The 20,526-nt window shown below is 58.4% G+C and overlaps 2 protein-coding genes across 3 annotated transcripts; one reads left to right on the forward strand and one right to left on the reverse strand.

Moving 5' to 3' along the window:
* Window positions 1–818: 818 nt before the first annotated feature.
* IL4I1 (interleukin 4 induced 1) lies at window positions 819–6,842 on the forward strand (the record flags this gene model as incomplete). The annotated part of the gene is made up of 7 exons (XM_082676495.1): window positions 819–935; window positions 1,025–1,263; window positions 1,950–2,062; window positions 2,675–2,876; window positions 4,940–5,008; window positions 5,351–5,487; window positions 5,915–6,842. Exons 1-7 carry the CDS (start codon window positions 923–925, stop codon window positions 6,840–6,842), a joined length of 1,701 nt encoding a protein of 566 aa, XP_082532621.1. The 5' UTR covers window positions 819–922.
* Window positions 6,843–7,134: 292 nt separating this feature from the next.
* TBC1D17 (TBC1 domain family member 17) lies at window positions 7,135–20,315 on the reverse strand. Of its 2 annotated transcripts, XM_082676883.1 has the most exons (17): window positions 20,225–20,315; window positions 19,684–19,782; window positions 19,403–19,477; window positions 14,817–14,940; window positions 13,831–14,038; window positions 13,234–13,345; window positions 12,972–13,130; window positions 12,478–12,606; window positions 12,298–12,401; window positions 11,685–11,779; window positions 11,112–11,228; window positions 10,917–11,017; window positions 10,739–10,838; window positions 8,851–8,948; window positions 8,568–8,684; window positions 7,936–8,022; window positions 7,135–7,854 (listed from the first exon to the last, which is right to left on the reverse strand). In XM_082676883.1, the coding sequence occupies exons 1-17, from the start codon at window positions 20,243–20,245 to the stop codon at window positions 7,648–7,650; spliced, it is 1,953 nt and encodes a 650-aa protein (XP_082533009.1). In that variant the 5' UTR covers window positions 20,246–20,315; the 3' UTR covers window positions 7,135–7,647. The 2 variants fall into 2 exon arrangements, with proteins under 2 accessions (XP_082533009.1, XP_082533010.1); XM_082676884.1 differs by lacking the exons at window positions 19,684–19,782; window positions 20,225–20,315 and having other exon boundaries at window positions 13,831–13,919; window positions 19,403–19,479.
* Window positions 20,316–20,526: the final 211 nt, after the last annotated feature.

Consider the following 20,526-nt stretch of genomic DNA (forward strand, 5'->3'; position numbering starts at 1 on the left):
AGGGGAAGGCCTGCTCCAAGTCCCCCCTGGCAGGTGCTAGACTCAGGACCCAGGCAGGCTGGCCCAGAGCTCGTGCCACCGACCACGAGCTGCTGCCTGTGAGTCCCCTGCTGTGCCCGTTTCACTGAGCTCAGAGCGGCCATGTGGCGGGGGCCAGCGAGGGCCCTCCAGAGCACAGGGACGGCTGACACAGAGAAGGACTCAGAGGCTGTCGCAGGGCACACGCAGTCCCAAGGCCAGAGGCCGCCTCTCCCCTGCTCTGAGAATGAAAGAGGCAGAGAGGGCAGAGAAGAGGGCAGACACAGGGGCCCTCACAGATCAGGGGGACCAAGGGCTCGGGCAGGCCAGACTGATTTGCTTCCTCCCAACCCCTTCCCCTGCTGCCGCGCCCCCTCCAGCCTCAACTAGACTCTGAGCATCTGACCCGCCCCCAAGGAAAGGAGTTTCATTTCCCACAGCTCGATTTCCCAAGAGGGAGGGGAGGGCGGGGTTCGGCTCAGTTTAAGGGCCGAGACGGGGGACTCGGCAGACAGGCGGAGGGGACAGAGGAGAGAGGAGGTGCTAATGCCTGCGGAGGCCGAGGTAGCGAGGAGGCTGCAGAGAGACTGGGCCCCACAGAAACAGACGGGGAGACAGGGCTGAGCAGGGCAGATAAGGGAGAAACAGGGAGACCCAGAGGAGGTGAGAGAAAGGCGGGACAGAGAAGAGAGACAGGAGAGGAGGGCAGACAGGTGAGCAGAGACCAGGAGCCGGCTAGCCCGGGAACAGGGGACACACACGTGTAGAGAGACCAGGGCCATAGTGGGGAGGGCTGAGGTGGGCGCGGGGCAGCCCACAGTGGGCCAGGCTGGGGGGGACACAGGCTCCTGTCATAGTGGCCCTGCTTCCCCTCCAACCCAGACAACATCTCCCCCAGAGAGACATGGACTCCTTGGGTAAGTAAGCAGCGGAGGGAGCAGAAGCCGCTTTTCTCTCCCCACATACCCGCTGAGCTGCCCGCTGACCCTGTCCTTCTTCCTCCCAGCCTGGCGCCTCCTCGCCCTGGTCCCCATCCTCCTCAGCCTGGCGGCCTCCCTGGACTGGCAAACTGCCCAGAGCCGCGACCCCTTCGAGAAATGTATGCGAGACCCCGACTATGAGCAGCTGCTCAGAGTCCTGACCTTGGGCCTCAATCGGACCTCGAAGCCCCAGAGGGTGACTGTGGTTGGTGCAGGCGTGGCTGGGTTGTTGGCCGCCAAGGTGCTCAGCGATGCTGGACACAAGGTGAGAAGTGCTGCTTGCTGTCTACCTTGAGTCTTTCCTGCTGCGGCTGGGAGTCCTGGGTACAGGGACCTGGCCATGTCCCTGTTGAGGGGTGGGGGTGATGGGAGGCGGAGAGAGGGAGCTATGCTTTCCTTGTGGTCAGGGGAGCGAGGCCTGGAACCCTCTGCTCTAACATGAAACCCAGAGGGAACATGTGTCTGTGCTGAGGGCTTTGACTTTCCCTGCCCCACTCTCATCCTGGAGGAAAGTCCCTTGAAACCTCTTCCAACTTCCTGGGGGGAATTTGTGTTGGTGGAGATGGAAACTCCGCACAAGGGGGAGTGCCCCCTGAAGTCTAACCACTGTCCCTCCCACTGAAATCCAAGAATGAGTATGGGCCAGGCCAATGGCTTCAGTACACACAAGAAATCTCCCCACTCCCTGAGCTGGGAAGTCCCTCTGAAATCTGGCCAGCGGCCTTCCTGCTGCAGTCTGGAAATTGTCACATTGTACATGTTCACTATGACTTTCTGTTCTCCCACCAGCCCCTCCCACCTCCCCATAAAAAAAGATCCTTCTTTCATCTCCATCCGTGCTGCTGTGGGGATGGAAGATTGGGTGGGTGTGGGGTGCGGGCTGCGACAGGGTGGAGATGGGGAGTCAGTGGGAGGAGCTAAAGCACCTGCTTGCTGCCCATCGTCCCTCAGGTCACCATCCTGGAGGCAGACAGCAGGATCGGGGGCCGAATCTTCACCTACCGGGACCGGAAGACCGGCTGGATTGGGGAGCTGGGAGCCATGCGCATGCCCAGCTCGCACAGGTGGGGCCTGACCTGGGGGCCAGGCAGGCGCAGGGCCACCCCAGCCCCTACCTCTGAGCCCAGTCTCAACCAGATTCCCAACTCAATCACTGCTCCAGTGCCAGCACGAACCTCAACTCTGACCCCAAACCTGGCGCCCCAGTAAAGTCAGGCCTAGACCCAACCTCCAGCTCTGTCCTTTTCCTGACTGACACTTCCGGGCCTCCCGGCTCCAGCCCCACCACTGAACCCCTGAAGTGCTCAGGCCACTGCGTCCAGCCCTTCCAGACCCCCAGCTCTATCTTCCCCGACCCTGGTCCTTTCCCCATCCCCAGCTCCCACCCCCATCCAACACAGCTCTGTCCCCATTCCTACTTGATCCCCAGTGAAAGCCACCTCCCCCTCCAAACCCAGTCCTGAAGTGCGCCGCCCTCAGCCTTCCAGCCTTGTTCCCCTTTCATTCCTGTCCCTGGCACTGAGGACCCCCAGTCTAGCCCGGCTCCAGCCTCATGCCCAGCCCCAAGCCCCGTCCCCAGCTGCCCCACCCACCCCCTTCTCTTCTCCAAGCCCCACTGGGGAGAGGGGCCCTCACCTCCCCCGCCCGACCCTCACCAGCGGCTCCCACTCCCTCAGGATCCTCCATGCGCTCTGCAAGAGCCTGGGACTCAATCTGACCAAATTCACCCAGTACGACGAGAACACGTGGACGGAGGTGCACGAGGTGAAGCTGCGGAACTACGTGGTGGAGAAGATGCCTGAGAAGCTGGGCTACAAGCTGCATCCCAAGGAGAAGGGCCACTCGCCCGAAGAAATCTACCAGATGGCTCTCAACAGGGTAGGCGCGTCCGTGAGCCCTGCAGCCCTGTCCCCCTGCCCCTGTCCTCCACGCTGTGGTGTCCCATGCCCTTTCCTCCTCCTGGCCTAGCTTTCCTTTTCCCATTCCTTCTGGTTTCCCATCACTGGCTCTTCCGTCTTTAGTTTCCCCATAAGCCCTGATGATCCCCATCTCCCATCCCCTTCTCACTCACACACTGGCCGGAACAACCTCACCTTTCTACACCTTTGGGGTTTTTGTTGGTTTGTTTTGGTTTTTTTTAGGCTGCGTCATTCGGCCCGTGGGATGTGGGATCTTAGTTCCCCGACTAGGGATTGAATCCATGCCCCCTGCATTGGGAGCTCAGAGTCTTAACCACTGGACCACCAGGGAAGTCCCTCTACACCTTTGGTTTAAACTATGATCTGTGGGCTTGTTTTCCAAGTCCATCTCCTGAGACCCAGACCTATGTCTGTCTCCCCCTGGCCATCCCCCAGGACCCTCCAGCTCCCACTGAGCTCGGCGGCAGCTTCCCTGAACCCACTCGGATTCCTGGGTTCCCCATCTCACAACAGTGCCATCATCACCACCCCCAGTCACGAAGCAGAGCTCCAGGGGCCATCCTCGCTTCCTGCCTTCCCTGTCAGGCCCCAGCTCCATCCGTCCTGCCCTCAACTGCCTCACACTGTTCCTACCTCTCTGTCCCCCCAGCTCCAGCCCCAGCTCAGGCCTGGACCTCTCCCTGCATCCTCACCCTGGCCCACCCTGCTCACAGCCCCCTATGCTCCCTAGCACCTCAGCCTCAGTTTGAAGCCCTGAGCAGTCTGGTCTCTCCCACTCTTTTAGCCCCATCTTCTCTCCAAGAAATTTTTATTGCCCACCCCAAACTCTCATGGTGGCCCAAACACCTTCAGCTCTGTACTCCTTCGTTTGCACTATGCTTGTCCACCGTCCCACACCCATGCCACTGACCCTGCCTGGAAGGCCTTTTCCTTTTCCCACCCAGGGAACCCTTTTCATCCCTCAAGAACCAGCTCCAGTGTCCCCTCCTCCAGGCAGCCTTCTCTGATGCCCTCAGGGAGGAGCCAGCCTAAGCCTCCTATGGGAGCTCCTAATTGTCCATCTCCTCTCGTGGACCAGGGTGGGCACTTAGTCCAGGCCATTTCTGTGCCCTGGCAGTGCCCAGTTTAAGGAGCCTAGGGAAATGTGAGGGGAAGGGTGAGTGAATGAGTGAGTGAGTGAGTGAAGGGACACCTCCTTTGGGGAGTTCCCTGGCCACAAGAGAGAAGCCAGGTGGACAAAGGAGAGGGCTGAAAACAGAGGGCAGCGAGGCTTCCGGGAGGGGATGAGGCTTGAACAAAGTGGTGAATGATGACCAGTTGGGTGCCCGGCAAAGATGAGGGGGGTGAGCAAGTGCAGGGACGTGGAGGTGGGGGAGACCCGAGGGTGGTCTGAGCACTGGACACTGTGCTGCAGACCTGAAGCTGCCCTAAAAGATGGTGACCGAGGGGCTGGCAGGGGCCTTGAACGGCAGGCTGAGGGCTGGAACTCTGCGGCTCCAGGCACTGGGGAGCCACAGAAGGCTGTGGGCAGGCGAGGCGCCGCGAACAAACCCCCGTGAGCAGTCATGCCCTGTCAGGGCTGATGGGTGGGTGGCAGAAGAGACTCCACTTCCATCTGCGCCCACAACGATCCAGGCGACAGATAATTACCGTCCATAAGGACACAGCGCTGACTGAGACAAATAATTACTGTCCATAAGGACACAGCGCATGGAGCGCACAGGCTGGGACAGAGGCAGACAAAATAACACCCAACCAGGATGAGTGTGACATTGTCCGGTGGACCGAACGCCCGGGGAATGAGGGGTAGCAATGACTCAGGAGGACTTCCCAGGGTGGTGACATAGTTGTGGTGGAGGGCAAGGCTGAGGGCCGAGCACGGGCAACATCCTGGCAGCTTGAACAAGAGAGGTAAATGGCCGGCCGTGAGCAGGAGCAGGAAGAGAAGCCAGGTTTGGACCCCAGGTGGGGCCTCCCCGGTCCTGTCCCCACAGCTCAGCGCCACTGCTTGTCCCTCCACAGGCCATCGAAGATCTCAGGACACTGGGCTGCAGAAAGGCAATGATGAAGTTTGAAAGGCACACGCTCCTGGTGAGTGAGGGCCTCGGTGTCGCTGTCTGAGAAACGACGACAAGGAGGGTGTCCATGGGGCCTTGGGCGGGGAGTCAGAAGGCAGGAAACTGGGACCCTGGGCCTGCCACCTCCTCCCTGCCTGACGGGGCTGGACACGCCCCTCTTGGGGCTTCGGTTTCCCTCATCTGTCCCAAGGTGGGGGGGGCCGTATCGCTGAGGTCCAGGGAACCGCACTAAGCACGGCTGTGTCACTGAACTAAGTAAGAGGCTCCGCAGGGAGCGGCCCCGTGGGAGGGGGTACGGAGCCGGCAGGTGCAGCCTGCCTGGGCCCTGACCTGGGTGGGCCACGCCATCCCCCAGGAATACCTCCTCGGGGAGGGGAACCTGAGCCAGCCTGCCGTTCGGCTCCTGGGAGACGTGATGTCCAAGGACGGCTTCTTCTATCTCAACTTTGCCGAGGCCCTGCGGGCTCACAGCTGCCTCAGCGACCGGCTCCGGTGAGGCGGCGGGCTGGACAGACGCCGGGGGGGGGGGGGGGGGGGGGGGGGCGATGGGGCGAGTACGGAGTGGGCGGGGCTGGCGGGGTGGGCGCGGCCTGTAGATATGGGGGCAGGGGCCCAGGGGGCGGAGAGAGGCGCGCTGGGTCCCGCCACACTCGCCCCCGCATCCCGGTTCCTCCAGGGGAAGAAAGGTACCTGGCGAGTGGCGTGGCCCTGAGGGGACGAGGCGGGGTTCCCGGGTCACACCGCTCAGCTCCCGGGCCTCGGGGGGCCATCGGGGACTGACGAGGGCGGGGTAGATGAAGGGGTGGGATTAGAGGCAACCGGCAAGTGAGAACTGGAGCGGGGAGAGGGGAGTGTCTGGGGAGGGGCCGCTGCGGAGATGCAGGGCCCGAGAGCCCGTCACGCACCCGCCCCGCCGCAGGTACAGCCGTATCGCGGGCGGTTGGGACCTGTTGCCGCGCGCGCTGCTGAGCTCGCTGTCGGGGCCTGTGCTGCTGCACACGCCCGTCGTGGCGATTAAGCAGGGGACGCACGAGGTGAGCGTGTACTTCGAGCCCTCGCGCCGGGCCCGGAATCAGAAGTCCTTGACGGCCGACGTGGTGCTGCTGACGGTGAGCGGGCCCGCACTGCAGCGCATCACCTTCACGCCGCCGCTGACGCTCAAGTGGCAGGAGGCAGTGCGCGCGCTGCATTACATGCCGGCCACCAAGGTGTTCCTGAGCTTCCGCCGGCCCTTCTGGCACGACGAGCATATCGAAGGCGGCCACTCGAACACCGACCGACCGTCGCGCGTGATATTCTATCCGCCGCCTGGCGAGGGCGCGCTGCTGCTCGCCTCGTACACGTGGTCGGACGCGGCTGCCACGTTCGCTGGCCTGAGCCTGTCCGAAGCCCTGCGCTTGGCGCTCGACGACGTGGCGGCGCTTCACGGGCCCATCGTGTACCGGCTCTGGGACGGCAGCGGCATCGTCAAGCGCTGGGCGGAGGACCCGCACAGCCAGGGTGGCTTCGTGGTGCAGCCCCCGATGCTCTGGCGAACCGACAAGGACGAGGATCAGGAGTACGATTGGGCGGTCCCCCACGGCCGCATTTACTTCGCCGGCGAGCACACGGCCTACCCGCACGGCTGGGTGGAGACGGCCGTCAAGTCGGCACTGCGGGCCGCGGTCTTGATCAACGGCCGGACCAGCAGCTGGAACGACCCCCGGACCATCAACAGCATGGGGCATGTGCACGTGGCGCCCGCCCACCACCACCCGCGCAGCCTCGAAAGGGGGCGGGGCACCCACTCTCCAGCCTTACATGCTGTCACTGCTCCGCACACGACCCAAAAGAGGACCCAATATTAAAGTATTTTTGGAAACAGCAGTGTGGTCCCGCCCCCTCCCTGGCTCAGTCGCTTCCCCAATTTGCAGGAGCAAAACCATTAGCCCTCGCGGTAGAAGGGGCTGCGCCTATCCTGGAGCCCCAGAAGCTGTCCTACTTCTTCCTGGGCCGCGGGCTCCGTTTGGGGGAGTAGGAGGTACAGGATGGACACTGCTTTGCGCCACCGGTAAACGTTAATCACAGTGCCCTACAACGGCTGTCACGACACAGTGGGAACCTTAAGCAAGTAACAAAAAGCCCAGCCGACACTGGGTTAAACACGAGTTTATTTTTCTCATAACAAGAAGCTGGTAAGTAGGGCCCCAGAGGGAGCAGCCCCGCAGGCCCTTCCATCTCGGTTATGTCCGGGATGTGCCCCTGCACCCCATCCTCACTCCTCCAAAAGCCCCAGACTCAAGCAGGTAAGGGAGCCCTGCCTCCACAAACCGCCACCACTCACCCACAAGGGGCCTCGTCTTAGGCCTCACTGGCCAGGTCAGGGTCACAGTGGTCAGACATCGACTCTGCAGAGTGCTCACAGGAGACCATGAGTCACCACCCCCTCTCGATCCAGAGCCAAGCCGGTGTGGTGGCCTCCCCGCTCCACCTACTCGAGGCCAACCAGATAGTAAAGTGTCAGTTTCAAGAAACCAGCTAAGAGAAGGGAGGCCTGGTGGAGAGCCCCGCCCCTCTTTGCGCCTCCCCTCCCCAGCCTCCGGGAGGGGCGGGGTCGTGGGCGGGAGCTGGGTAAAGTGTCTGGTGCTGAGCAGGCCGCCTCGCCCAGCACGGTTAAGAGTCCGCACATTCCTCCTCCTCCTCCTCCTCCGGCAGGATTTCCAGGCTGCTGTCAGGCTGCGGGACTGTGTCCACGGGGGGCGGCGGAGCCGGTGGGGCGCGGGTGGGCGACAGCGGCAGTGGGGAGGCAGGTGGCGACGGGCTCTGGGGCTCTGCGGGGGGCGCCAGGCCTAGGATCTCCTGCACGTTGTGGGGCAGCTCCTGGCGGGTTGGCGGGTAGGGAGCGAGAAGTCAGAGGTTTGCTGGGGGTTGGGGGGCTATCGGGAGGGGTCAGGGACTCACCCGGCAGGCGGTCAGCTGCCGGTAGAGGGCCTCGGCCCGCGTCAGCACGTCCTCCACGCTCAGCTTCATGGTCAGCTCGTTGATGTGCTGCGGGCGGGGGTGGGTCAGGCCTGCCTGCCTGCAAGCACCCAGCCACCACCGCCCCAGCACCTACTCTGTGCCTCGTGCTGGGGTACAACTGAGGGAAGACAGACCGGGCTGGCCCTCTTGGGGCTCACAGTGGAGCTGGGGGATCAGGAGAGGTCCTGTTCTCTCCGGCTGCTTGCCAGGTGCAGCATTCAGGGAAGGAAAAGGGCATCGAGCCCCACCGCCGCGGCCCCGCCCCACGTTAATGCACTGGGGCAGGGGCAGGTGGCCCACTCATGCATGGGCCACATGCTCTGTGAGGACACTGCAGGGAGCCAGGGATAACGGGGTAGGAGACAGACAGACCCCGTCTCCTGGCTACCGTGCTCACAGCTTAGCCAATCATACTTTCCACAATCCTATTTTGAGTACCTACTACCGAAAGGTACTGTGGCACAGGGGCAGGGCCAGCCTCCACGGAGTTCACACCCAGGTGATGTGTCTTCTCCACACAGGTCAGGATGGGCAGGGGGAGGGAGGGGACTGGGAGGGAGCCGGGGTCTCACCTTGAGGATCTCATTGGACCCGAAGCCTGAAAGCATGAGGGTGTCCCGCTCCATGTCCAGGATGGCGCAGGCCACCAGCAGGTGCAGATTGGGGCCAGGGAGCCCCGTCCACAGCACCTAGCAGTGCCCAGGGGAGGGGTCACTGCAAAGCCTCTGCCTCAGGTCCCACCCAGGTCTGCCCCACACCCTGCCCACCTCCCACCAACCTCCCTGCCCCATCCACTGGCAGTACAGCCAATCCATTTCTCCTTCTCGGCCCTCCCACCCCAACTGGCTAGCTCACCTCCCACAGCCGAAGGACATCCGGGAAGGGGAATTCCCTCTTGAACCAGATGAGCAGCCACCGGAAGCAGAAGCAGAGAGAGCCAGAGTCCTGGGAGTCTAGGGGAGGACAGCGGTGGGAGGGGCGGCACTCAGCTGAGAGTAAGCTCAAAATCAACTCCAATCCTGCTCTAATTCACAGGGCGCCCGGTGGTCGGACTGGACTCTAAGAAGTCACCCTGGCTGTAAGAACCCGCACGAGTCTACGCAAGTGGAGGGACAGCTTCAGAGCGGGGACAGGGACGCTCAGCACCAGCAGGAACCTTCCCATCCTGCCTTCCGGGCTCCAGATGAGGTCTCCGCTCTCATGTGGAATGGAGGCAGTAAGACCAGTCCACTCAGGGAAAAAATCTATTCAACATCCAAAGCTGGGGGAGGTGTGAGGAAACTGGCCCTCGTGTACACTGCTAGCAAAAACGTAAGCTGGTAGAACTTTCTGGGAAAGCAGTGATGAAGACAAATGTTTCAAAAGATGTAAAAATGTGTACTTCACTGGATACAATATCACTTCTTGGAATTTAACCTAAAAAAATAATCCACGAATATAGATTCATCACGGTGAAAAGCTACAAATAACCTAAAAGACCAGCAGGTCAGGTTAAATTTATTTTTATACATCATTAAGATGGACAGAACACCATGTAGTCGATAAGACTGATGATGTAGGGCTTCCCTGGTGGCTCAGTGCTTGAGAATCTGCCTGCCAGTGCAGGGGACACGCCAGGGGACACGGGTTCGAGCCCTGGTCCAGAAAGATCCCACATGCCGCGGAACAACTAAGCCCGTGCGCCACAACTACTGAGCCTGCACTCTAGAGCCCACATGCCACAACTACTGAGCCTGCGTGCCACAACTACTGAAGCCCACGCACCTAGAGCCCGTGCTCTGCAACAATAGAAGCCACCGCAATGAGAAGCCCGCACACCACAATGAAGAGTAGCCCCCAGGGGCTTCCCTGGTGGCGCAGTGGTTGAGAATCTGCCTGCCAGTGCAGGGGACACAGGTTCGAGCCCTGGTCTGGGAAGATCCCACATGCCGCGGAGCAACTGTACCCGTGAGCCACAGCTACTGAGCCTGCGCGTCTGGAGCCTGGGCTCCGCAACAAGAGAGGCCGCGACAGTGAGAGGCTGCGCACCGCGATGAGTGGCCCCCGCTTGCCGCAACTACAGAAAGCTCTCGCACAGAAACGAAGACCCAACACAGCCAAAAAATAAATCAATTAATTTAAAAAAACTGTTAAAAAAAAAAGAGTAGCCCCCATTCGCCACAACTAGAGAAAGCCTGCGCACAGCAACGAAGACCCAACACAGCTAAAAATTAAAAAATAAATAAATTAGCTTATCATCATCTGCATTCAAAAAAATAGTACGAGCAACAGCAACTTTAACTTTCTTTTCTTTACGTGAATTCCCTGCATTTTTTATATTGAACAAGCAATGCAGTCAAATTTAAAAGCCGAAATGCAGCAGTCCCCGCCCCAGCAGCCCAGAGAACCAGTTTCCAATCCAGGCTCAGGGGTGACTGGAGATGAGAGCTGGTTGGAGATGAGGAGTGTGAGGAGCTGCGCCCAGGTCCTTCTTCTGAAAAGCCTGACAGCACACGAAGGAGCCACCTCAGCAGGCAGCGGGGGCGCATTTGGCAGGGGTAGGGGGCCCACGTCTGCATTCGTTGAGGTTTTGCTCCAAACCACAGTCCTGCTTTTACATATCAATTCTGGGTTCTGTGGGGATGTTTCTCTTGCTTGCACCACGTCCAAACATCCTGGACATTGTCTGTGGCCACTCCCAGAGACTCTGCAGCAAGGTGTGTGGGCCCACCATCATCCCCTGCCTACCCGCCAAGACACGTACCCAGGAAGTCGCAGAGCGGAGGGTCCAGCACCCTCAAGAGGAGCAGGAGTTGCCCGAGTTGCCGCTTCATCGTCTCTTGACTCTCCTCAAAGTTCCCATGCTGTGGGAGGGAGGGCCACGTGAGGAGCCAGACCCCAGCTTTTGAGGGGGCCTGTCTCCCAGCCCTGCCGAGCCTCACCACGAGCTCCATGAAGCCACAGAAACACCAGAAGGCATCCACCTCGTTCTGAGTGACGTAGAGGATCGGGGAGAGAAGGTCACTCATGCCCTGGACGTAGCCTGTGGGGACATGGGGTCAGGGCCCAGCCGAGGCCTGCAGCGCGCTCCCCCTGCAAGGCCAGCCCCCAGCAACTGCCCCCGGGCTGTGCCGCACCAAGGTCAAAGTGGTACATGCAGTAGGTAAGGAGGATGTCGTTCAGCAGGCCCAGCCCCGGGTTCTCGGGGCCCTCGTAGAACTTGTTGTTCCTATCGGTGCGGCTCACATCTCTCTCTGTGGGGACAGGGGGCAAAGCGCAAAGGCGTGAAAGGTGAGCCCTGTCCCTGCCGGCCGGCCGCCAGCACACCTAGGCAGGTGTGGGTCATCCAGAGACCATCTTGAACGCTCTCACGTGAGGTACTGTGCTCCACGCTCACCAGCTCGCCACACCCTCCCAGCAGCTGACAGTTACTAAACCATCAACAGATGGGGAGACTGCGGCCCAGGGAGGTAGGATCACTTGCCAAGATCTCACAGTGAGTAGGTGGTAGATTTGAACCCACGGAGCCTGGCTCCCCTCCCGTGTTCCCCCATCCCCGACCCCAGGGCCACTCACCCCTGCTCACCCCCGTCTCACTCCCCTCCATCCCTACAGATGGCCTTGCTCCTGCTCTTAGGGAGACAGGGGGCTCCCTCGGGCCCCTCCCAGCTGTTTCTGGTCTCACCATCCCACCCTTGCCCCCCACCAACCAATGAGGCTGCGGTATCCGTGCAGCAGTGAGTTCCTCCGCTCCTGCTCCGGGCTCACAGATTTCCACTGCAGCTTCATTCGGAAATACTCGTCCCTGAGGGGAGCGGAGGAGTGAGATGTAGGGACACCCCCCGCCGCCTCATCCTACAGGGCTCAGCCTAGCTCACCGCCCCTGTGCTTCCCCTTCCCCACATCTCTCATGACACACAACACCCTTGGGGGTTTTTTTGTTGTTGTTCAAAGTCTGTCACCCCCATTGGACAGAGAGCAGCAGGGGCAGGACCGGGACACACGGCAGAGACACAAGATATACCAGGAACGACGAGAGGTGGCCCCATGGGGTTAGGAAGCCCGCTGCAAAGCGGTGACCACTGAAAGGGCACGGCGCCAGAATGAAAACGGCATCGGGGATGGGCTCTGGGCCCTACAGGGGCAGGGCCTGGCCCACTGCCTCTGTCCCCGCTGTGCTCAGGTCGACGGCCCGTCTGTGCACGCGTAGCGCGGCGGTGCCGGGCCGCCCACTGGGATATGCTGTTGATCAAAAACCTCCAGTCGACTCAGGAGGCCAGAGGCTGCAGCGCAGCAGGGCAGGAGCCACGGCGTCTCACTCACGTTTTCTTGCGCACGTGGGCCTTGTGCTCCTCGGCTGAGCCCTCCCAGCTCAGGTACCCGAGGAGGAACTTCCAGGCCTCGCGTCGCAGGCTGGGGCTCAGACCCTGGAGGGCAGAGGGCAGCTCAGACGGGCCTCCCCTTGGCTGCCCGCCGACCCTGCCCACCCACTCGGCTCCTTACCCCTGAGAAGATGCGGGCTTTCAGCTCAGGGACCTGCTGCAGGCGGCCCTCGGGGCCCATGCGGCGGGCCCACTCCTCCTCCGTGACCGGAGGCGCCCGCTCCACAGCCGGCCTCGGCCCTAGCTCCACCTGGGGGACACAGAACGAGTGAGCCCAGGGCCTCGGCCCAACAGCGTTCCCCAGCCCACCGTGGGCCACTCCGAGTCAGCTCAGAGCCCTTCTAAGTTGCACGGACGGACAGAACGTCTGGGGCAGGAAGCATCTCCTTGGCTGGGTCAGTGAAAAAGTCACCCCCCAAGTCAGGAAAGCCCCCCCAGTAATAGTAGGCACCAGGTGCACAGGCTACAAGCACCTTCCAGCAAGTCACTCATGAAACCCGATGAGGGCGATGCTGTTATCATCCCCATCTCACTGGGGAAACAGAGGCCCAAGGAAATGCAGTCCCATGCCCACGGTGACCGCCAAAGAGCAGCAGCGTCCACCCTGATACTCACACAGGAAATGACCTCAAACCCGGGCTCGGGTTCGTCATCGGGGGCTGGAGGCAGGTCAGGGGAGGCCCCCTCCTGGTGCGGCTGCAGGGCTCCGCGGAAGAAGTTGGTCACACGGGAGAAGCTGCTGAAGGTGGTGGAGTAGGGGTCCTGGAAGAAGCGCTGGGGACAGGGCCGAGGGGCGGTCACCGTCCACCCTCCCTGCCTGGCCTTCACGGCCCGCCCTTCCCTGCCCACACCGGCCAGCCTGGCGCTGGGGACTCACAGACACCACGTTGGAGCTGTCCTGGTCAAACAGCTGGAGGTGGTGGAAGGAGTTGGAGAGGGCCGAGGAGTCATGGGGGAAGACAAGGTAGAGGCGGGAGTCCTGCGGGGAGCTGCGGGCAGGGCATCTGGGTGACACACAGGCAGGGTGCCCGCTTTTTCCTTTTTTTCTCAGTGTCCCGACTGCCCATGGGGAATCCCTCATCTCAGGCCTGAGACCCCAGCTGGACCCCAGGGATGGCACAGGCCCCAGGGCTGGTCAACGAGGGCCTTCCACCTCCCTGGCCAGGGTGACTGCCTCAGGGATAGGCCAACGAGAAGCAGCCCCAAGATGCTGCTGGAATGTGGGAAAGAGGTGCTTTCTACCCACCGGGGCCCCCAGAGAATGACAGCAAACTCAGAAAGAAAAAGAGCAACTCTTTCTGCACTCTGGGACCCGGGTCCCGCCTGATGTCAAACTGCCCTTTGATGTTGCAGTTACACGAGCCACTCAAGTCTCTTTTTCCTGCCTTTAAATCAGTCTGGGTTGTATTACTTTCACAGCCCTGAGAGAGTCAGGCCGCATCTCTGGAGGGGTGGGGCCTGGGACAAGGCTCACCTGGCCAACAGTAGATAACGGCTGAGGACACGGAGCAGGGCGCGGGTGCCCCCGCGGTGGAAGTGCAGGGCGGGCAGGGAGCCTCCGGCCTGCGTAACCAGAACCAGGTATGCCCAGCTGAGGCCCGGCTTGGAACGGCGGATGGACTTGAGCTCCCCCAGACTCACGGAGAAGGCCCAGGAGCCCCGGGGGGAGCTGGGCTCTGCACCTAGGGGGACAGCAGCGTCGGGAGCAGGTGGGGGTCGGGAGGCGGGGGCGTGTGGAGCCAGAGGCGGCTCAGGCATCTCCTGAGAGCCCACTGCGAGCCAGCCCCAGGCCCTCTGGGAAAGGAACCCAGTAAAACTGGAGGGAAGCCTGGGGGATGCGTGCCTGACCCCAAATCTCCCCAGGCTCCCCATGTCTGTCCCCTGACCCCCCAACCCTGCCTGTCTCACCTCCAACCCTCTCTTCACTCTAGACCTCTCAAGCCACAGCAAAAAGGCTGTGGTTTCCTAAACACACCCAGTGCCCCACACCTCTGGCCTTACCCCCGCTGCTCTCTCTGCGGGGAGAGAAAACTCTCAAGCATCCTTCAGAGCTAGGCTGTGGCACCACCCGTTCCTGGAAGACTCCTCTGCCCCCTACGGGGTTAGATACCTCCTCTGGTGCCCCCAGCACCCTGTGCGACTCCAGGATGGCCCAAATTACCCTGTCACCCTGCAACCATCACCGCCACAGCCTGGAAATTCCATGGGCAGGACTTACGTGGAGGTGCCCACAGCCAATCAGGGAGCCCGGCCTGATGAGCAAGGCTGCAAACCTCAGGGACGCTGGCCACGCTGGACCTGGGCTGGGGACCGCCCTGCACCCCCCACCCACTCACCTGGGACTGGAGGCCACTGTGGGTGGCCATCTTGACTGTGGGCAGCACAGCCCATGGAGCCATGACCACTGAGGGTAAGTCGTGTCTCCGCCTGCCCCCACCCAGGGGCAACAGTTTAGTCTACCTCTCGTGGGCTCTGAGTGGCGGTGCCGTGGCCGCACGGTGCTGATGACGGCCCAGTCGGGTTCATAGCCGGGGTCAAAGGTTGGTTCCTCCTCAGAGGTGCAGGAGTCTCCCCCACTGGTGTCCTTGGGGGAAGACAGGAAAAGAGACTGAGGGACTGTGGATTCAGAGTTTCCAGATCTGAGCCTCGAGGCCACCCTGGGAGGTAGCCCCATTGAACAAAGAGGGAAACTGAGGCACAAAGAGGGCACAGCACTTGCTCTCAGGGTCGGTCACCCAATGCGGCCAGGGAATGGGCCAGGATTTGAAGCCAAGTCTCACGGTGGCTCTAACCAAAGCACCCCCACATAAAAAGCAGACAGCTAGGCAGGGGCTGGGGTGCTTTGCAGTCAGACTGCCAGAGGTCACTGTGCTTAAAATAAGTAGGTAGGAGTTACTAGAGTAACTCAAATCAGGACCACAATCAGATACGACTTCACACCCACTAGAATGGCTAGAATAAAAAAAGACAGGCAATAGCGAGTGTTGGTGAGAATGTGGAGAAACTGGAACCTCTTACACTGCTGGTAGGATTGTAAGATGGTGCAGCCACTGTAGAAAACAGTCTGGCAGGTCCTCAAAAGGTTAAACATGGAATTACCATATGACCCAGCAATTCCGCTCCTAGGTATACACCCCAGAGAAATAAACATGAACACCCACGCAAAGACCTACACATGAACGTTCACAGCAGCATATTCGTGACTGCCAAGAAGTGGAAACAACCCACTGCCCATCGAACTGATGAATTAATAAAATGGGTAGATCCATACGATAGAATTTTATTCAGCAATAAAAAGGAAGGACGTTCCGATAGATGCTACAATATGGATGAACCTTGAAAGCAACCTAAATAAAAGAAGCCAGTCATGAAGAACCACATAGAGTATGATTCCATTTATATGAAATATCCAGAAAAGGCAAATTTATAGAGACAGAAAGCAGGTTAGTGGTTGCCAGGAGCTGGAGGAGGGGAGTACAGGTACAGGGTTTCTTTCGGGGATGATGAAATGTTCCGGAATTACACGGTGGTGATGGTTGCAAACGTGTGTGAATACTAAAAACCACTGAATTATGCACTTTGACAATTTTAAGTTTTCATAAAGCTTGAATTTTTTTGAGTCTGATGGTAAGTGAATTCTATCTGAATAAAAGAAAAAAATAGGTGGCTCGTATTTTGTTATGAAAGTAACATGAAGTGCCCAGCATGGGGCCAGCTGGTGGCTGCTTTTATTGACATGAGCTCAGGGGCCTGTTGGGCAGATTCAGGGAAACCATGCAGAGCAGGGCCATGCTGAGGGTCAGAGTGCAGTAAAAGCCATGCTGGCCATGAGCCGTGGAGGAGGGCAGGGAGGGAACAAAATGTGTGAGGATTGCAGCAACTGGGAGAGAATTCACAGCTCGTGTGTCTTCTTCCTCTATGGGAACGGCTAGAAAGGTAAAACATTTCCCAGGCTCCCCTGAAGTTGCGTTCCAGGCACAAGAGCCTACCAATCAGATGCACTCAGATCTACAAAGTGGAAATTGGATAAGGGCAACTTCCTGCCACTCTGGCTGGTGTTTGGCTGACAAGGAAAAAGGAGGAGTCTCATCTCTGTCTTCATCTTCCTGCACACAGAGCGGTAACTGGGGCAGCAGTGGGGCCGATTAGCAGCTCTGATGGTAGTATTCTCGAACTTGACAACTCCAATGACAGTCCCATTCCCTACAGCCCTGCCCTCACTGGATCGCAGCTCCCCTGGCAGGTCAGTTCTGCAGTGTCAGTCCTATTCCTCTAGCTTCTGTAAAAATTCTGTAAGCCTCCACGTCTCTGCATTTAACCCCTTGCTGCTTAAAGTAACTGGAGTGTTTTGTGACTCTTGCAGTAAAACCCTGCATGATTAGAAGAACTCAGACTGTGGGGTATCTGCTGGATATTCCAGACTGACAAGCCACTCCCACAACAGAAGCTGAAATATCCCAATATCCACTTTCCCAGCCTTCCCTGCATTTCTGAATGGCCTAGGGACCAAACTCTGGCCAGTGGAAGCTGAGGGTACATCCGCGGGGAGTCTGAAGAAGGGAATTCCTGATAAAAAGGCACCTACAGGAGTGAACACCCTATTCAGGTTAGCCTCTATGTGCTGTCAAGGGAGGACATGGTGTTTGGAACTGTGGCAGCCAACCAGGGCCATGAAAAGAAGACCAAGGAATGGCAGGGACACCTGTCCACAAGCTGCCAAACCAGCCCCTGGCAAAGCCATCTGTGCCCTCCCTGTTTTGTGACATGAAGAATTTGATAATTTTGCCAGTGTTTACACAAAATAATGATAATTAGTGTGTTGTCTGTCAAATGTTTGCAGCTCTCCACCCCTCGGGCATACAGTAGGATTACAGCTCATTGAACTCTACTGGCTGAGTGGAGACATGCAACTCGTTCTGGCCAAACGGCTGGGATATATCACTTCCAAGATGGACTGTTTAACTGCCAGGGAAAAACTTCTAGAGATCTCTTTCCCTCTGCCACAAGGAATGAGACCTTTAAGATGCTGGCTGCTCTAGCAGCATGCTTCCTTGAGTAATCATGATGAGCAGAGCTCTTTTGCCAACCTGAGATACACATGTAGAGTGAACAAAAACAGTTAAAAAGGCTGGAGCTCCAGCAGCCCTTCTGGACCAGAAGGCAGCCTTAAGAACAGATACCACATGTTGAGGATTACAGAGCAATGTTGGAAGGAAGCTGAGTCATTGATAACATATGAACCTATACTGCTGACTTCTGGGCTTTGTAAAAAGAGAGAAATGAGCTGTTATCTTGTTTAAGTCGCTGGTATTCTTGTTTCTATTACATACAACCAAATGCAACTCCTAACTGACGCAAAGCTTTCTGGAAAACCTCTTGTTTTTACTGATAAAAAGGACAGATATGATTGGTACCCTGCTGGCCCCTTTTTCCTGCCTTAAAAGGCAGATGCAATGGCTGCAGCTGAAGTGGTCATTTAAACACCACTAGAGCAAGCACAGTAGGTTCTCAGCAATCCAAGCCTTGATGTCACTAGCCAAGGACAGCAGCCTCATACCATTTGGAGTCTTGTGAGGTGAAAGAAACAAACTTGTTTGCTCACTGTGTTGTCAGCTCAGTTTTGTGTTCCTTGGAGCTGAATGTATCCTGAATTTATATGTGTCCTTCCCATTGATGCCTGTCTCAGTGGGTTTCTGTTATTTGAAAATAAGAGCGCCAAGGAGGACAGCAATATTCTCAAGAAAGGCACTCAGACTGCCTGTGAGGTTGGTGAAAATGCAAAATCCTGGTTGCTGCTACTTCAACTTCCATAGGGGAGGCTCTGGAATCTCCGTTTGAAACCCCATGGCCCCAGCTGAGGCTTCATCCTCTCTTCCTGGCCCGTCACACTGGCCTCCTCCCCGACCTCCCAGCCCCCAATCTCCCTCCATTTGGTCCTTCCATCCATCTCCCACATGATCCCACAGATGGGGCTTTCCATACCCATACCTTTCCCCTCCCAAGGCTAACCTTGGCCCCCAGGACAGGGTCCAAGCTTCTCAGCCTGGCATTTCAGGCCCAACCATCTTTCCAGCAAAACCCTCTAAAGAGATATCCCACGTTCCGTTCTGCCCTGAAACACCCTTCTTTCTCCTGTCCCTGAAATATATTGTTTTTTGGGGTTTTTTTTGGCCGTGCTGTGTGGCATGTGGGATCTCGGTTCCCCAACCAGGGACTGAACCCATGCCCCATGCAGTAGAAGCGCAGAGTCTTAACCACTAGACCACCAGAGAAGTCCCCGCTGAAATATATTCCTGCCTGCTTCTCATCTCTAGAGTTCTAGCTCAAATGTCTGCTCCCCAGAAGGAGACGTGCTCTGGAGTCAGTATGTGTGGGTTCAAATCCAAGTTCCAGTACTTCCTAGCTTTTCTGACCTCAGGAGAGGATGAGAGGATGAGGTTTCCTCTCATCGTGCCTCAATTTCTCAAAAACAGAATGAGGGGTGAGGGAGGACTTAGGCAGTGTCTGGGTTGGATTCATCTCTGGGTCCCAGCACCATCCAGCACAAGGGCCTGACAAGGAGACATCTGGAAATGAGAAGGGCGAGGTCTTGTACCCGGGGAAGGAAGGAATCCTGGCGAAGTGGATGAGTAGCCTCTGTCAGGTCTTGTTCCCTCTCTGGACACGATGGCAAGACAGCCCAAGAAAAAATGCCACACTCCGTCAAGTCCTTATGGGCTGAGAGCCCGTGGAACCTGAATCCACAGGCTGAGTTGTCCTCTTGCACCCTGGCAGAGCTCTCCCAAGAAGCAAAGGGGGTGAGGAGGCAGGCAGCTACCCCCATGGCCACAAATCTCATAGTGTCTACTCTCTTTCCGTGAATGGGCATCTTCAGCCCCATTTCACAGAGAAGACAAAAGTGAGTGACAGAGAGAACTTAGGTCCCAACCAGGACCACACATGCTCCTAGGGTAGGTCTGGAATTGTATTCAAGTCTTTCAAATGCTTTCCACTGCCCCGACCTAGAAAAAAAGCAAGTGGAGAAAGGGGAAGCAAAGGTAGCCTACCTTCTTGGAGAAGAAGATTTGGGTGGAATCTCCAGCCTCCTCTACAGGAGCCCAGTGCAGGAGGACGTCATTGTCCTGAGGGAAAAAAGGAAGGGTTGGGAGTGCTTCCCTCCAAACTCCCCAAACCATATTTCCAAACTTCCTCCCAGTTCTGGACCCTCAGCCTTAGAAAGCCACCTCTCCTTCTTAACCTCCCGTTGCTGACCTCCACACTATACTCCTACAGACGCCGCCTCCCTCCCGCTCTAGGCCTGCCCGAGCCCTGCTCTCTCCCGGCCTACCTTCTCCACAACACGGATGACGCCGGCGATGAGGGAGTCCGGGTCTTGGTGCTTCTTGGCACTGGTGTGCAGGTACACGCCTCCTTTCTCAAATACCACCTAGGAACGGGAACCATTGAGGGGCGGGGCCCAAGCGTGGGAAGACACTCAGGGGGCGGGGCTCAAAAGAGAGCCAATGGGAGCAGACCCGGGGGAAGAGCTATTCACCTTGGGGGCGGGGCCCAGGGTACATTTACCTAGAGGATGGGGCCCGGAGTGAAGCCTGTATAGCGCCAGGCTTCTCTGGCACTCCGGAGGATGGGGAGGGGAGAAAGGGGGAGTGCATTCCAAACTGGGTGAGCCGCAGGGGGCGGGGCTAAACGATATGGGTCTCCCTAGGGCATTGGAAGGAAGGGTGACAGCGTGTTTATTAAGGGAATGGTGTGCTTGTTAAGGAGGTGCTGGGCTCCCAGAGTCCCTGCAAGTCCTGAGAAAGAAGCAGACCACCGGAGGGCGGCGTTTCGCATAGACGGAAGCGAAAGAACGCGTCTTCAGTGCTTACCCTGTAACCGGCGCCCTCCATAGCCGCGGCCGAGACCTCACTGCCCCGGCTCCCTCCTTTTCCGGGTCAGCGTGCTGTCACATCCGGATAGGAGACTCCCCTCAAGCCCAGACAGTGGTGGCGTCCCCGTCTGTTCTAGAATAAGAATGGGTGTAACCATTTTTCAGAATGGGGTGGTTAAACTTGAACCACGAGGTATCAAGTCACGTCACAGACGCTAAAGGTGGAGCGGCCAGTGCGCAGGCGCAGCAAAACAGTCCTAACGTAGAAGTAAACAAGGGGGCGGGTCCAAGAGCTCCACC

This window comes from Grampus griseus, assembly GCF_964374135.1.
Source record: "Grampus griseus genome assembly, chromosome: 19".
Lineage (NCBI taxonomy): Eukaryota > Metazoa > Chordata > Mammalia > Artiodactyla > Delphinidae > Grampus > Grampus griseus.